Below are 15,179 nucleotides of genomic sequence, written 5' to 3' on the forward strand. Positions count from 1 at the left end.
TACTCCTGCACATATCACTTTATGTATATATATATAACTTATTTGAACTGTCTCCTGCACTTGCTGCTTATTGCACTTCTGGTTAGACCTGAACTACATTTCGTTACCCTGTACTTGTACATGTGTAATGACAATAAAGTTAAATCTAATCTAATCTAATCTAATATGAGCTTATTATTTTTCTTATGCCATGGTTTACTGTGTGTCTATAGATGTTTTTGATCAGAATGTGTATGTCAGAAATTAGAAACATTCCTGGTGCAATGTACGAGCAACGTGGTGTAAGTTCTTGCACGTACCTGCATTGAGTTGATACGCAGCGAGAGCTCAAAACACTCCACACACTGCTGGAACTCCTTGTTGCGGAGATGCCACAGGGCCTTGGAGCGTTGAGCTCGGGCGCTGCGGTGGCCCGACAGCTCCCAGGCACGGTCGTAGTACTGAGGGTCCCTCGTCACGTCCCCTAGCAGGCAGTAGAGAGACGGGGTCTCCTTCTTCTCCAGCTCCCGCCGCAAGATATCCTCAGCCTGAAAGGCGGGTGGAGCGAGGTTTGTAAAGAAAGGGAGAGAGAGAGAGCTATGTTGAATCTCAGGCCCTGTCCACACAAGAACACTTTTTCCAAAAACGGGAAAATTTCTATCTGATCTGACCTTGCGTCCACACAGAGGCGGCGGTTATTATCAAAAATGTTTATTGTCTAAATCGGGTTCCAGAGTTTCCATGTATTTGTGTAGTGAAAACGCTGATATATTAGCCCTGACCTTTAACCCCATACATGTCCTATATACAACAATGGCGGATAACATGCAGCAGCTACATCCTGTCTGTGGTGCACATTTCTAATGAAAAGACGTGGGAGGATGAGAATTAGACGCCAGACAAGGAGAGCGGGGAGTTACAGCGCCCCTTCCAGGTGTGGAGGGGGCTTTTCACAGCGTTCCAGATGTTTTTCTGTGTGATGTGAAGTGATTGTCATCGCGAAACTCTGCAGTCCAGCACACGGTGCACACAACGGAATGTGTCCTCTGCTTTTAACCATCCCCCTTGGTGAGCAGGTGTGACAGGCTTCGCTAAGCTCGGGATTCGAACCGGCAACGTACCGATTACGGGGCCGCTTCCTTAACCAGCTAGGCCACCACTGCCCAGACGATGACATTTCAGGTAAAACGCTCACGTGTGGATGCAGGTTTTTTTTTTTTTTAGAAGGAAAACGTCCTCGTGTGGACGGGACCCGCCCGAAAAACACAGGCAGCCTGTTTGAAATCTGTGCTTGAATTCATCAAAGAGCAACATGAGCACCGGCACGGAGGAATACATCTCCGTGCAGGAGGGTCTTTTGGGGACGATTCGCAAATTAATTGCCTGCCGGATCGGGTTATCCGACAGGATCGCAAGGCTGCCGGGCGTGAGTGCCTGTAACACTAAACCGCCCCCCCGAACACACAATTCTGCAAAAAAAAACGCCTAATGGCGCAAATCGGCGCACTGCGAAGCGACGCGGAATTACAAATTTAATACAATATGCCTGAGCGGAGAGATAAGTAAGCAGCGACTCGCTCGGTTCCGTGCCAGCGGCCCGGAGTGGAGCACGCAACGCGCCAGGCCCACAAGCGTGGGTGCTTACGGCCTTGCTAATTAGCCACGGATCCATTAATAAGCAATTACCCGACGACATGCATGTACGAGCCGAAGGCCGACTGTTTATGATTAATGAGCATTTTTTGCAAGCGTTATCGCGCAGAGCTTGGCCAAAGCGCGAACCTCATCTGCAAGTGACAAACTCAGCAGATAAGTCTCCAGATTAAAGCGCTTGGGCCACCGCCAGAAAGTCTGTCTCCATCTCTTCCCTCTCTCTCGTGCGGTTTTCCACGTCTCGAGTTACGCATCGCGGTGTAATTATGGCTGCAAGTAAAATTCTGCATGGAAATTTCACACACTTGCACAGAGACACGGAAGCAAAAAAAATAATAATAATAAAATAAATGACGCAGACGGTAAGGTGTGTGCATGCCTGTGCAGGATCGCATGTGCTCTTCACCCCGAACCCCGGATCTGGGAGCTGATTCTGCACCCAACGAGAAAATAAGACGAATTTCAACTAATCTTTTTTCCAGCATGAAGTGGCATCTGACAAAACCAGTGGACGGGGACAGTTGAAATGTGATTTGATCGGGGTCAATTGTGCGCGTTCAATAGTTCGTATTATTTATTTAGTTCAGAGCTGAAAGCGTGTGCTAACAATGCTAGCAAAAGTACATCCCCACTTCCATGTCGCTAATCCCCGAAGACACGTACACGTGACACTAGACACGTCACGTACCCGCCTTAAAAAATACATTTACATTTAAGGCATTTGGCAGACGCCCTTATCCAGAGCGACTTACAACGTGCTTTCAAGAAACCATGGATGAAGTGATCAGTTCCGGTTCACTAGGACCCCCAAATATGAATACAATCTTTTTATTCACTCTGTTGTAGATGCTGTATACAAGTTAGACAATAAGAAAGTTACAAGTTCATCTAAATATTCTCTTAAGAGGAAGGTGTTGAGCTGCCGTGTGAAGGTGCTCAGTGACTGAGCTGTTCTGACCTCAAGGGGAAGATCATTCCACCACCGAGGGGCCAAGACGGAGAAGAGTCTAGATGAGCGTCTTCCTTTTACCTTCAGAGATGGAGGGACCAGGCGAGCAGTACTGGAGGCTCGGAGTATACGAGGTGCAGTGCGAGGTGTAATAAGGGCTGTGAGGTGGGATGGTGCTACTCCATGTTTGGCTTTGTAGGCCAGCAAAAAATTGACGTAACATGAAACCATAGAGATTTTTTGCGCAGGCCTAGCGGCATTCGTTTGAATTTTGTATAAAGCTCGAGAAAAAGTTTGGCTCCTATACGCACAATCACGGGCCGGTTCCAGACACGCTCTTCTATACACATTTTCATTTCCCCCAAAACGTAAAAGAAAAGAAGCCATTTTCGCATTGCTTGTAGAAGGCAAATGGAGGTCAGTGTTTTAACAAATCTGCACAAGAAACAGACTTTGCAGAATCATACAAATTTACATTTGACATTTACCAGACGCCCTTTCCCAAAGCTCCTAACAATCAGTAGTTACAGGGACAGTCCCCATGGAGACAAGTGTCTTGCTCAGGGACACAATGCTAGTAAGTGGGGGTTTGAACCTGGGACTTCTGGTCTCCTGCTACCCACCAGACTACTAGCACCCCGCAGAAACACGGCCACTCATCCGTTAACAGGGGACTTGATTAGGAACCACAGTATTTCGGCCCCGACCCAGACAAGCATGCATTCTTGCGGGGGTCACATCCATTCGCCTCCGGTGAACAACTGGAGCCGGCCTGGAGGAAACGAGGGACGGGAATGCGAGTTTGGTCTTTATGACCTTGGACCGCAGCCACTGGCGAGTCACCCTGCGTGCTCTGGCCATAAAAAGAAAGCGTGCGTGTGTGTGTGCGTCTACGCCTGTGTGGGAGCGAGAAAGACGGGGGGGAGAATTTTAAGAACACTCCAGGCACAGACATCCTTATTGTGTTCCGCAAACCACAAGAGGAATTTGGTGAACCCGCTGACCCCAGCTCAGGGTTAAAACTAAATCAGTCAGTGGAGATGTGTGCGGTGTGCACATAAATGTCCCTCCTCCAACATTTCAGATTTTCTCTGTGGTCACAAGATCAGGGGACGAGGTGTGGCCATGGTCATAAAAGAGACAAAGCCATTTTTAATGTTCTAAAAATTAATGTCTTGCTTGCATGTTGAAGGTAGAGCTGTAAATCATCCATTACATATGATTCGCTGCTTGTAAAATTGTTTCAGCCGTGAATTTTACAAAAAAAAAAAAAATTCTGATGCATGCTTAACTGCTGCCACTTAGCATCACACATCTAAAATGAGACATGGGTTCTTCTGCAAGGAGGAAACCACCAGTAAACCGAGTGCTTATGATAGGAAATGACAGTGAAATGTTAATAAACAAATAAATTGCACAAAAATCACTTTCTTCACAGCACATGGCAACGTGCCTGAACCTTAAATGTTCTAATATGTTCTAATCAGAACATTCAGGTTCAAGACTTACTCCTGTATATGTACTTACGTATTTTACTTATGTATTTGTACTGAAGCAAAGGGATTGGTGCATAAAAATTGTGCCTTTTGAAATTAAATGTGTTCTTTACATTGAATTTGCCCATTTATTGCTCATATCAGTTTTTCCAACTTTTTGAGTAATAATGTTTTTTTGGCATATTAAAATGTAAGGATGGATGCAAATTTAACGAGGATTATGAAGTACCATGGACCCTGAATCATTAAGCACATCTAACATTTCAGACTAGTCCTACTGAATTTATTTCAAAATCATATCCCACCAGCGGCGGGGAATATAGGAATTACGCTTGGTTGTGGACAGTACTGTCCTGCCAGGGATTATGTATTATGGAAATGACCTTTTCTAAGCATCATATGGATTAAATGTTCGTCTCTGTGAGGGCAGCGCAATGAAGCGATTCCCTGTGCACGGGACACGTGGGAGGCCAGCAGAAATAAAGGCCTCATAACTCTCCCAGACCGCGCCGCACTCTCCCCGTTTTTTCCTCCCGATTCGCCGCTCATTAGTCTTCCTTCCCTCCATCTCGCCTTCTTCCCTGATGTCAGGGCCGGGTCAGCGCGGCTCACATTCGTTGGAGAGTCACGCGCAGGTTAAGACACGGGAAGAGACTCCCGAAGTCGAAGTCGCCGCAGACAAATGTACTGCACTGCGTCTCAGTTAATCGTGTTACGCTGAGTGCAGGTCTGCTTCAGCGCCAATAACCATTTTGTTGGTGGATGTTGTTCTTTGCCCCCACTGACCAGAATGCATCCCTAATCAGATTGGAGGACAATGCAAGCTGTAATTTAATAACCGTGCAGCAAAATACCTGCCAGAACACACACACACACACACACACACACCAAACTGTCAGAAATATCTGAAATACTGTGGTGCACCGCAGCACACCTGTAGGGTGCCATTTATATTCTGGTCGTGTGCAACGGGCATCATTACTAACCCCATCTGAACAGGACTGTATTCGGGCCGCCTTCTCACATCTTCTCGGAGGGCCGACGCTCGGTAACCGGCACTTTGCAAATCAATAGCGCAATAGTGTTTGAGGGAAGAAAGGGTGTGTGACTGTGTGTGTTCAACATATGCCACTGAGGGTGGGATAACAAATCGATATGGCAATACGTTGAGATGCTTTATCAGTATGTATTACATGCATTGTAGACAAGTGCACTAGTGGTCCTTTTTTTTGCATCGTGCTTTGTGAGATTCTTTTCCCTGTTTCAGTAGCATTTCTTTGCTCGGTGGATATGAAAAATTTATGTATTAAAGACAAACGGCCAAGACACAACATAAAATACAATTAGATAAATACGTGCAATGACAGTGTCATACATGAAGGTGTAAGGGGGTCATGATGAACGATCGCTCCCATGGTTTAAAGCAATAAATAAATGCCATTACCGATCCCACCATATGATGTGTTTTATTACTATACCTCATTATTTCAGTTAAGAAGCTGAAAAGTAGGTCTGTAGGTATCATAAGATATTTTTATATTGCCAAAAATAAGCATTTTTCTCCAGCACCTTCCTGTCAGTTGGATTAAATCACTATAATCAAATCTATAATCAACCTCGCCTGGGTTCGACCACCGCTGTGACACTTTATTTCTTTTGGTCGTGTGTTAACAACATGCAGGGGTGTCCAACTTCAATCGTGGAGTCTGCAGAAGCATCAGGCAGAAAACATTGGGATTCTGAGCGCACAGGGCCAGGGGTCTAACGCGGAGTACCACCTCCGGAAAAAATAAAAGTGCTGCCGTCAGTACTGGCACTAAAACAAATGGCTTAAGCCTGTTTAACTTGTTTACAGGATTCCGACTGTAGCAGGCTGTTTAGGCTGTGTGCGGTGGCTGTACCTTGCCATGTTGGCCCATCCTCTCGTAACAGATGACAGTATCCTCCCATAGCTGCAGCTGCTCATAGATGAGCAGAGCCGAGCTGGTGCAGCCCAGATCTGTCAACAGACTGGCGAGCTGCCTCTGCAGATGGAGAGATGGAGAGCGTTAACACACAATGGCAGTCGCGAAACAGCAATAAAAACACATCACGAGTGAAGCATTTCAAAACCGCCGCTCCGGGTAAAACCCCGATGGGTCCCGGGTTCTGCTGACCAGTACACCTGTGGCCCAGCCGCCCATCTCCTCCTCTGCCAGGTTTACTCTGGCCCGCACATCAGCCATTACCCACTGGTGCTGAGCCTCCCTCTGGCCTGCTGTAGATGCGCCCTGGCACTGAACTCCATCAAAAGGCCCTTTTCAGAGCCGGCCAGAATCCCAGACCACCCACGCTCCTCCGCGCACCGACACACACAATCCCATCCAGACCTGCAGGCCAATGGGCCTTATCTGCTCCATAAAGGGCAGAACAGTCTGGATGGATGTGTGTTTAACTGGCTGTCATGATTGGCCAGTCATACGTGCACCATGTGGGTTTTGTGGGGTTTAGTCTGCAGACATGCCGTGGCTGCATACATACATTACAATTAATAAAAATGCATTCGGTCATGTGACTGATGCTTTATGGGTAACAAACTCCTGTGCTATTCCTGACCCAATGATATATTTTGCATTAGTTTATACATTATAATTTATTGTCTTCATAATCTCAGTGCATTATTATAATTATACCATGACTAAACTCAACAATCCACTCTCATTGGCTGAGAGGCATTTTACTTAGTGACATGAGACATGGATCACAAGGTTTTTTTTTTTAATGTAATACACTCAATGTCATTCAACAACATAGATTTTCGATTACTGCTCAATTAACCATGCATGAAGGATTTTATAAGCAATATATTTTATGAACATTTATGATACATTGTAACACGAAGAAGGCAAATTTATACTCAATCATGTCAAAGTTGATGGCATCTCCTGATGGAGGGGGGGGGTGACCTCCATAAACCCCAGAAGCACGTCGGGGGCGTAAAGCACAACTCTACGTGTCTCCGGACAAATCCTTGGATTTTGTTGGATTGCTCGTGTAGCTTCCAGCATGTCGCCCACCCCCTACATCCACCCCTCCTCAGGAGGTGGCATATCACGTCCCAGATGGCTGATGGGAAGCCATAAATCGAAATTTATTCCCTGTCGTCAACAGCCCGAGTCACGTGACCAGGGATGCGTGGGGAACACAAACGTGATTCCAATTGTAATTCCTTCCTCCTCTCTCCCCCTCATCCTCCCATTTTTTCCATTTATTCTCCCCCTTTCACCACACCTCCACCCCCATTCAATTTCCACTGCATGGTCTAGGACACAGTGTTAGCTTATATAAATATATAACCAGGGCGATTTATCCTCTTCTGTAAGCAAACCCCACCCCGTCCCACTGCAACCTCTCCAATCTGTCCCCCATTACAGCCCCTCATCTCCACCCAGGTGAGCTACACGCTCCAGGCTGGAGGCTGAGGGACTCGTTAGATGCGGAGCACGCCTCTCCCCCCGCGCCCGCGCTCAAATGCATCACGCCGGCCGCCTCGCTCCCGCTTTCAATTCCCCGGGCTGCACTACGGCGCCTTCAATTCCGGCTTTATTGCTGCTCACTGTTAATACAGAGGAGCCTCTGCATCGGCGTCTGAATGACCCGTCTCTGCACCATCATCCCTCCCCCCCAACATCTCCCACTCATTCTTTCATCTCGCTCGCCTTTTATTTCCCGCTTCCTCTGTCGGTTTGTTTAGTGGGTGCCGCGTAACCCTCTTCATCAGCTGCTGTCGCTGAGAAACTTCTCAGTTACTGGCCTTTTCCGCCCCGCAATCACCCGTCCCTCCATCCCTCGGTTTGCTCCAATTCTTTTGTTGCAACCCGCGCTGCTCACATATCGATTTTCAGTTTCATAGAACATATCCTCGGGGCCGGAGGATTCCCGTGGAGCTACACTCATATCTGTGGTCAGAGAGAGGTAATCAGCAGGATCATAGTAGAGCAGAGGGGAGATAATGAAGACCCTCCATCACCTTCCAGAAACTCAGCTGAGGAGGTGTTTGCGGAATATCCATGAGATGGTGGTTTGTGGAAATAATCCATGTGCCAAGTCTGACGTACCTGGAATTCCCAGCGTGGAGGAGCCCGGCAACAGTAAAATGCTTTCAGCCTCTCTGTTACAGGGCAGGTTTTCGCCTCAAAGTGGTCCACAATGGTCTGGAAGAAGTAAAAAATAAAAATAAAAAATCACTGTGTTGCTTACATATCTGATATATATATTTAAAATTAAACAGCATAATGCTGATGAAGAATCAATGAGAAAGAAAATAATGATGCTGGCTCACATTCAATTGTCTGACATTGTCTTTTACATAAGAATTTAGAATATCATTAAAAATTGTTTTAAAATGTGCCAATTAACCAAACTCAAGTTGATGCTTCCCAAAACCCAAAGAAATAAAGCAACTCGTAAATAAGATATAAGGCTGAGAATAAAAGATTCTCCTTAATAAAAGATCACCTTCTAATGTGATGATCATGTGAAATGATGCTTTGATATCTTCCTTTGTTCTCACACTTTTGCTCAAGTACTAAAGGGGCTTTTATTTGAGCCAAAACCACTCTCATTCAATCATCTGGACGGACATATTTGTAAATGGCTCTAATTGGAGTTAAATCGCTGATATTTTTGCTATGATGGCAAATGAGCAATTTCCAAATCTGTAAAAGCGATATCACGCCTCATATGGCGGCCACCCAAGTGGCCTGTCCAGAATATGGCTGTGTTCAGTGGGTCAGGAGAAGCCCACGAAGTAGGAGTGTGATAATGAGATCAGGAGGAAATAAAGAGGGAGGACGGGGCAGACGAGGAGGGGGAGGGGTGGCCACAGGATGAAGGTTTTAATTAAACAGACTAGTGCCCGGGACGTGGTCAGGCAGTGTTCAGGAAATGAGATGGAAATTGGGTGAGAGGAGTGACGGGACAGAGGAAATGAGGGAAGGGAGGGATGGATAAAGATAAAAACAGAGGAGGGAAACGGAGTTGTGTCGGACCTGGTGACTAGACAAGTGTGGTAAAGAGTTTTTTTTTTTCTAAACATGCAGCAAAGCTTAGTTTATGCATCTATTTTTATTCTCATCACTAATTTATGAAGCCTTAATAACCCACTTATTACCTTGAAGAGCTTGTAATCTAATATTTATCCCACATGCAATTAAAATGCCAAATCCGTTTTTCATCATAAACAAACTTAGTCCACGGTAATATGAGGAAAGTTATTCCGTTTTGTCAGCATGAGATGGTAATGAGTTACTAAAATGCTTCATATGCAAATAAACAGAGAACCAGATTTGTTTCTATGCTGAAATTCAGCGAACACTGAAAGAAGGAGCGTGACGAGCATGTGATCATTCACCCTTTCCAACCAGGTGGCTCCCTATGACGAGTCCTGAGGAGCGGTCAACACACACACACACACACACCTGAACAACACAGCTAGAGGGCCTGTTGTGTGTTGCTGTTCGTAACGATTGGCTCTGAAAGGACCCGCCAGTGAACAAAATAGTTTCTTAAGACTAATGTCAAATTATCACAAACATCAACAGCATAAATCCATTAACTATGGACCTCCTCATGTCATAAAATGCTGATGTAAAATTGTGCTTTCTAATTTGTACAATATTATTGCATGTACTTTGATATAATAGACTTAACCGTGTTCACTTACAGGTGGTGGTGCTTTCTTAAATGACATAAAATATGGATATGATATCATTCTGAAGGTGATTGTGCACAGGCCACCTTTTGGTCAATGTTGCAGACCAACTGTGCTTTCCCATGAAATCTGGGAAATGCGCTCGTGAAACTTTTGACAAAGACGGTGGTGCTTCAATGGCCCAAAAATATACTTTTTCTTCACCAGTAAAGCCAGAAATATATTTGCTGTGAGCTATGTATGCACATTCGTACACAGCTGCATTGTTAACATTTAACAGTACGGACACATTTGCGTCCGTACTGTGAGTTGTAATCTGAAGTGTGTACTCCTTACCACCAGGGGTCAGTGTCGAGGCCGCAAACCAAATAAATTAATGAATAGATCTAAAAAAAGATCTTGTCTGTTGAGTGCAGATCTCGCAACAGTACGTCCAGGTTAGAATGGAATTGGCTAACCACCTCTCCACAGAGCCTGAACAGGATGGCTTGCTATGCATATCCCCTAGAAGGTAGAGGCATTTTAAAAAAATAAGTAATTTTTACTACATTTTTTTTAATAATCTACAACAATTTACGTCTGAACGATTCCCTGATCAAAGTATGAATAAATTAATCTAGAAAACAATCAGATATATTAATAACAAAAGGACTTCTGTCAGTTGCTCGTGGCATAAAAAAAAATCTGGAGATTCACACAATGTCCGGACAGCTGAATAGGGATGAGCATCTGACAGACCTGCCACAGAATGGCGCTGCTCTGGGTGCTTTAGAATCACGGTTCTCAGTTCCAGATCTCAATGATGTTAAACACAGACATCTGCAAGAAAAACTGAGCTGATTTTAGGAAACTCCATAAAAGGACAGAGAGCAGAACTTTAAACATGTTGGTATTAGACCTTTTGCTAATTGGTATGTTTTTAACCTATGAATCGAGATAAACTGAACTGCGTGTTTTAATGGGATTTTGTACTCCCCAATTTTATGGAAAGCAACTTTGTGCATCTTTAAAAGCGCTCTGTAAATAAAATGTATTATTATTCATTTACACATTTATTTTATGAGTCAGACCTCTCAAATTTGACATTTTCTTTTAAGAGCTTTTCTTGACATATCAATGTCATTTATGTAAATCATTGTGAATATTTCATTGTAAAACTCTTTTAAAAGTTATCAGCAGTCTCCATTTACATATAGCTGAGCTTTGCTGAAATGCTGCACTGCAAATGATTGGGTGTGGTTGGTGTGGTCATGCTATCGCTTGTTTTATTTAGTCATCATTAGTTTATTTAGACCTGTCACAACTGTCGGCCCTTCATCCACCCAGTTCTCATGGGGCAGTGGAGTCAAGGGAACGACGAAGGACATCATCTTCACCAAAGTTTGGTGCGAGCGGAGAGGGGGGTGGGGGGGTGGGGGGTCATGCAATGGTGTCAGAGGCAGGATAACAAAGTGTTTGATATTGTGACAGATGTCCCCAGCCACCACCCTGAGAGCCACCCCGGTCTGTCATGCCACTCCCAGGGATAAGAATCCTTCAAAGAGGAAAGCTTGCATTCTGCTGTGATAATTCCAACCCACGTACATGTCCCAGGCATCGATGGAGACATTTCTAATGCCCTCTGAACTGGACAGCGTCACACATCACCAGACTGTGCTGCGGTCTCACTTTGCTTGTGGCAGAGACTTGAGAAAGCTTTTCAGCACCAGCCAATCAAACTGTGTTAATGCAAATGACACAATGCAACATCGATTGTTGTGACAGTGATTGCAGTCACCGTGACAACCATGTGCCATACACTTTTTAAAGTAACTACGTACGTTTTATTACAATTGATGAAAATAAATTAATTCTCAGCATGAAGTCCCTGTCTCTCTCAATCCTTTCTCTCCAACATAACCACAATAAAAAAAAATTATTAAAAAGTTGCATGATTTACAGATTTGCATGATTTACAGATTTTCTACATCACCACATCCAGAGGCCGTAACAACCGGCTGTTTCCCCGGACGGGAGCGTTCAGACTCCAGAATTTCAATGTGCTTGCTTGCATATTTGTAATAGTATAAATGTGTGCCTATTGTATCATGTCCTCATGCGGTCATGATGATTCACGTCTTGGTGCGTCCTTGTGTTTTTTGTTGTAATACATGCATCCAGTCTCCTGTGACATACAGTCCCTGACATACAGTCTTGTCGCTTGTCTATTTTGACTTTTAATTAATCAATTGGTGTTAGAAATAGCTCATATTAAAAGCTAAAACCCTACCAAATGATGTTTAATGCATTGAAATGAATTTGTTTCACTGAAAAAAGATTTATCATTTAATCGAGACAGAAAGGTCAAATTTTGGCAAAACAAAAGTTTTGTTGGCTATACAGAAATTGAACAAATTTACTGCAACTACAAAAATGTCAGCAAAAGAAGTAGTGTTGCTGTGAGATCCAAATTTAATATCTTGTAGGACTTCCATGAACTTGAAGGACTGTATCCATGCGGTTTGGCAAGGATTCATACAATTTATTGATGAAGTCACCAGGAATAGCAAATAATAGCGGTCTTGCATGCCTCCCAGAGGTAATCATCCTACCCCACATATGCTCAATGATGTTCATGTGTGGTGACAGTGCTGGCCAATCCTGGAGCATCTTGATCTTCTTCGCCTTGGGGAACTTTGATGTGGAGATGGAAGTATGTGATTGAGCACCATCCTGCTGCAGAATCTGGCCTCTTTTATTAAGATTTCTTGGTATTTCAGACTGTTGATGTTGCCTTCCACCCTGCAGATCTCTCTCACACCCCCATACTGGATGTAACCCCAGACCATGATTTTTCCACCACCAAACTTCACTGTTTTCTGGGTGAATCTCGGATCCATGCGGGCTCCAGTACGTCTCCGGCAATATTTGCAGTGACTGTGGTGTAATTTAACAGAAGGTTCATCTGAAAAATCCACCTTCTGCCACTTTTCCAGCATCCATCCTTTTAGCAGGCTGTGGGCCTCAGCAAATGTCGCACGTTTTTTCAATTGTCTTTTGTTTAGTGCTGGATTCTGGACAGATTCGACCATGGAGGCCATTTCGTTCTGGTTGACACAGGGACTTCAGGTGACCAGGTCTCGTGGAGCTCTGCTGCAGTGGAAAATGGGCTGGCCTTGGATTTTCGAAACAACAAACGGTCCTCTCGAGCAGTTGTCTTGCAGTATCTACCTGACCTCAAAAACGTCTCCAGTCTCTTCAAATCTTTTTTTTATCTTCTGTACTTGACGCTGAGACACATTGAAGGTCTCTACCACATCAGCAGAGGATCTGGTCTTCAACCTCTTGATAATCAACACTCAGCGTGAATCTTCTAGTTGCAGTTGATGTGAAGGTCTAGTGTTTTGGGGTTCTTTTTATATACACCTGATACCTAACTGATCCATTATTAGTCACGGGTGAAGCTCATATGAAAAGGCGACAACACTTATGTCTTTCCAAAAATTGACTCAATGGGCTTTACCAAGCTTTGAATATTAGAATACTTTTTGACATTTTGCACTGAAACATTATTACAAAAGCTGTTGGGAATAAAATGAGCCACTTCTTGTAAAAAAAAAATCTTGATTAGAAATATATTTCAGCGACACTTGAGGTCAATTTGAACACAAGCGACAAGACTTGTCAGGGACTTTATTTATACTTTTATATTACTTAAGAACAGAAAGAATATGTTGCTAACGGATACAGTAGCTGTCTGCACTACCAAAAAGACAAAAGACAAAAATTATACTAAAATGTCTCTTCATTATTGTTGAAGAAAGCATGATTAGACAATATTTCCTCTCCTTTAACTGCATTATTACATCACAAAAAGAAAACAGAATGTGTTGTCAAAAAACATGGAACAAATAAGAGCGTCTTCCATGTCTGGAATGGATGTAGAGTATTCTTGAGTCTATAAGGTAACAACATAAAAATAAGACAACCATGTTTTAATTGTGAACTGTCGTCAAGTGACCAGGAGCGCCGCGGAAATGAAGGACTCAACAACCCAGCTCTTCTTACCTCGATCCTCCAAGTAAGGCCGTTCATTTTTGCTCCCAGCCTGCTCGTCTCCTTTTTTTTTTTTTTTTTTTTTTTTTTATGCAAGTGTCGACATCGGTGGGCGTTGCAGCTTTGGCTGAATTTACACTCACAGATTAACATTGCGCTAATTCACCGGCCTCCTTGCATTTTCTCTGCACCAGGGTTTTCATCACCATGTACAGGTGCTCACTGTACCTTCTCGCCTTGTGGTTCGTGACATATACTTGTACTATACTGACGGGACTAAATGGTTTTGCATTACTTTAAAGAAAGGAGGCTAAAATTCCATTTTCATTGACTAAAACTAGACTAAAATGTAATTAGTTTACTAGTAATATACTATAATTCTGACTAAAATGCTTTGACTTTTATTCGACTACAACTTGACTAGACTAAAATGAGTCTGGACATGATTAATAAAACCTAAAATGGCAACTTGATGCAAAAACTACACTAAAACTAAAATTAAAACAGGCCATCAAAAAAAAAAAAAAAAACTCTGTGCTCATGAATTACCTGTGTCTGCAGCATGGCTCGCTCCACCCTCCGACTGCTGCCCCTCTCCAGTTTCGTCCTCAGGCTCAGCGAAGTCACCTCCACGGCCCAGAACTTGGGCTGAGACAACAGACACTGACAAACACAAAAGACAAACGGCTGTACTTCACATCACCAGAGACACCAGAACCTCATACACAGCTGCATGGGAAGACACAGGGTGCAGATAGCAATCACCTTCCAGCTCACTCACAGGCAAACTTTCTCAACTTTTACACTCACACACACCACCCCACTGATGTATTGCATGAGGTTATTGGCTGTAGGTGTGATACCCGTCCAACATCAATATGAAATAGACCTTCAGTTCAGGAAATGACAGCAGTCTTATTATAGGCAATGTTATTACAGTAGACTGGTGGAGGCTAAAAAACAGTCATAAAGGCCTCTCATTATAAAACTTTCCATGACTATCATGAGGAACGTGCCTAAAGGTAGAATGCAGGAGAGCATAAAAGAGTAGATCCAGCTCTCAGCAGCCAGGGATGTTATCGGAAATCACAGAGAAATATTTAGAAAGTCCTGTCTCATTCACCTTTAAAGAAATCACCATGTGTTCAGGTGGAACGTCTGAATGACATACAGAGACATGTTGCCATGGAGATCTGCCTCAAACACCAACAGAGAATCAGAATGCTGTTCCGAATACAATAGGGACGTGGATAGCCCCAGGCAGAATTTGGCAAAATGTGTAAAAGGCTTCAGCTTCCTGTGAACAGCAGGAAACCCATTAGTCACTCCTGGATGTGAGACCCTCTCCCGGGACCACCCAGTATCCTGTCTCACT

The 15,179-nt window shown here is 43.9% G+C and overlaps 1 protein-coding gene across 1 annotated transcript in view; it reads right to left on the reverse strand.

Annotated features, from left to right (window-relative positions):
- Positions 1 to 15,179, reverse strand: part of ttc27 (tetratricopeptide repeat domain 27) — a 75,067-nt gene that overhangs the window by 16,533 nt on the left and 43,355 nt on the right. The window contains exons 10-13 of the mRNA XM_028989746.1: positions 14,354 to 14,467; positions 8,175 to 8,270; positions 5,979 to 6,101; positions 300 to 527 (exon numbers count right to left, since the gene is read on the reverse strand). Of these exons, the coding sequence (XP_028845579.1) occupies positions 300 to 527; positions 5,979 to 6,101; positions 8,175 to 8,270; positions 14,354 to 14,467 (561 nt within the window). The remainder of the gene's footprint in view (positions 1 to 299; positions 528 to 5,978; positions 6,102 to 8,174; positions 8,271 to 14,353; positions 14,468 to 15,179) is intronic.

Source organism: Denticeps clupeoides, chromosome 8, assembly GCF_900700375.1.
Source record: "Denticeps clupeoides chromosome 8, fDenClu1.1, whole genome shotgun sequence".
NCBI lineage: Eukaryota > Metazoa > Chordata > Actinopteri > Clupeiformes > Denticipitidae > Denticeps > Denticeps clupeoides.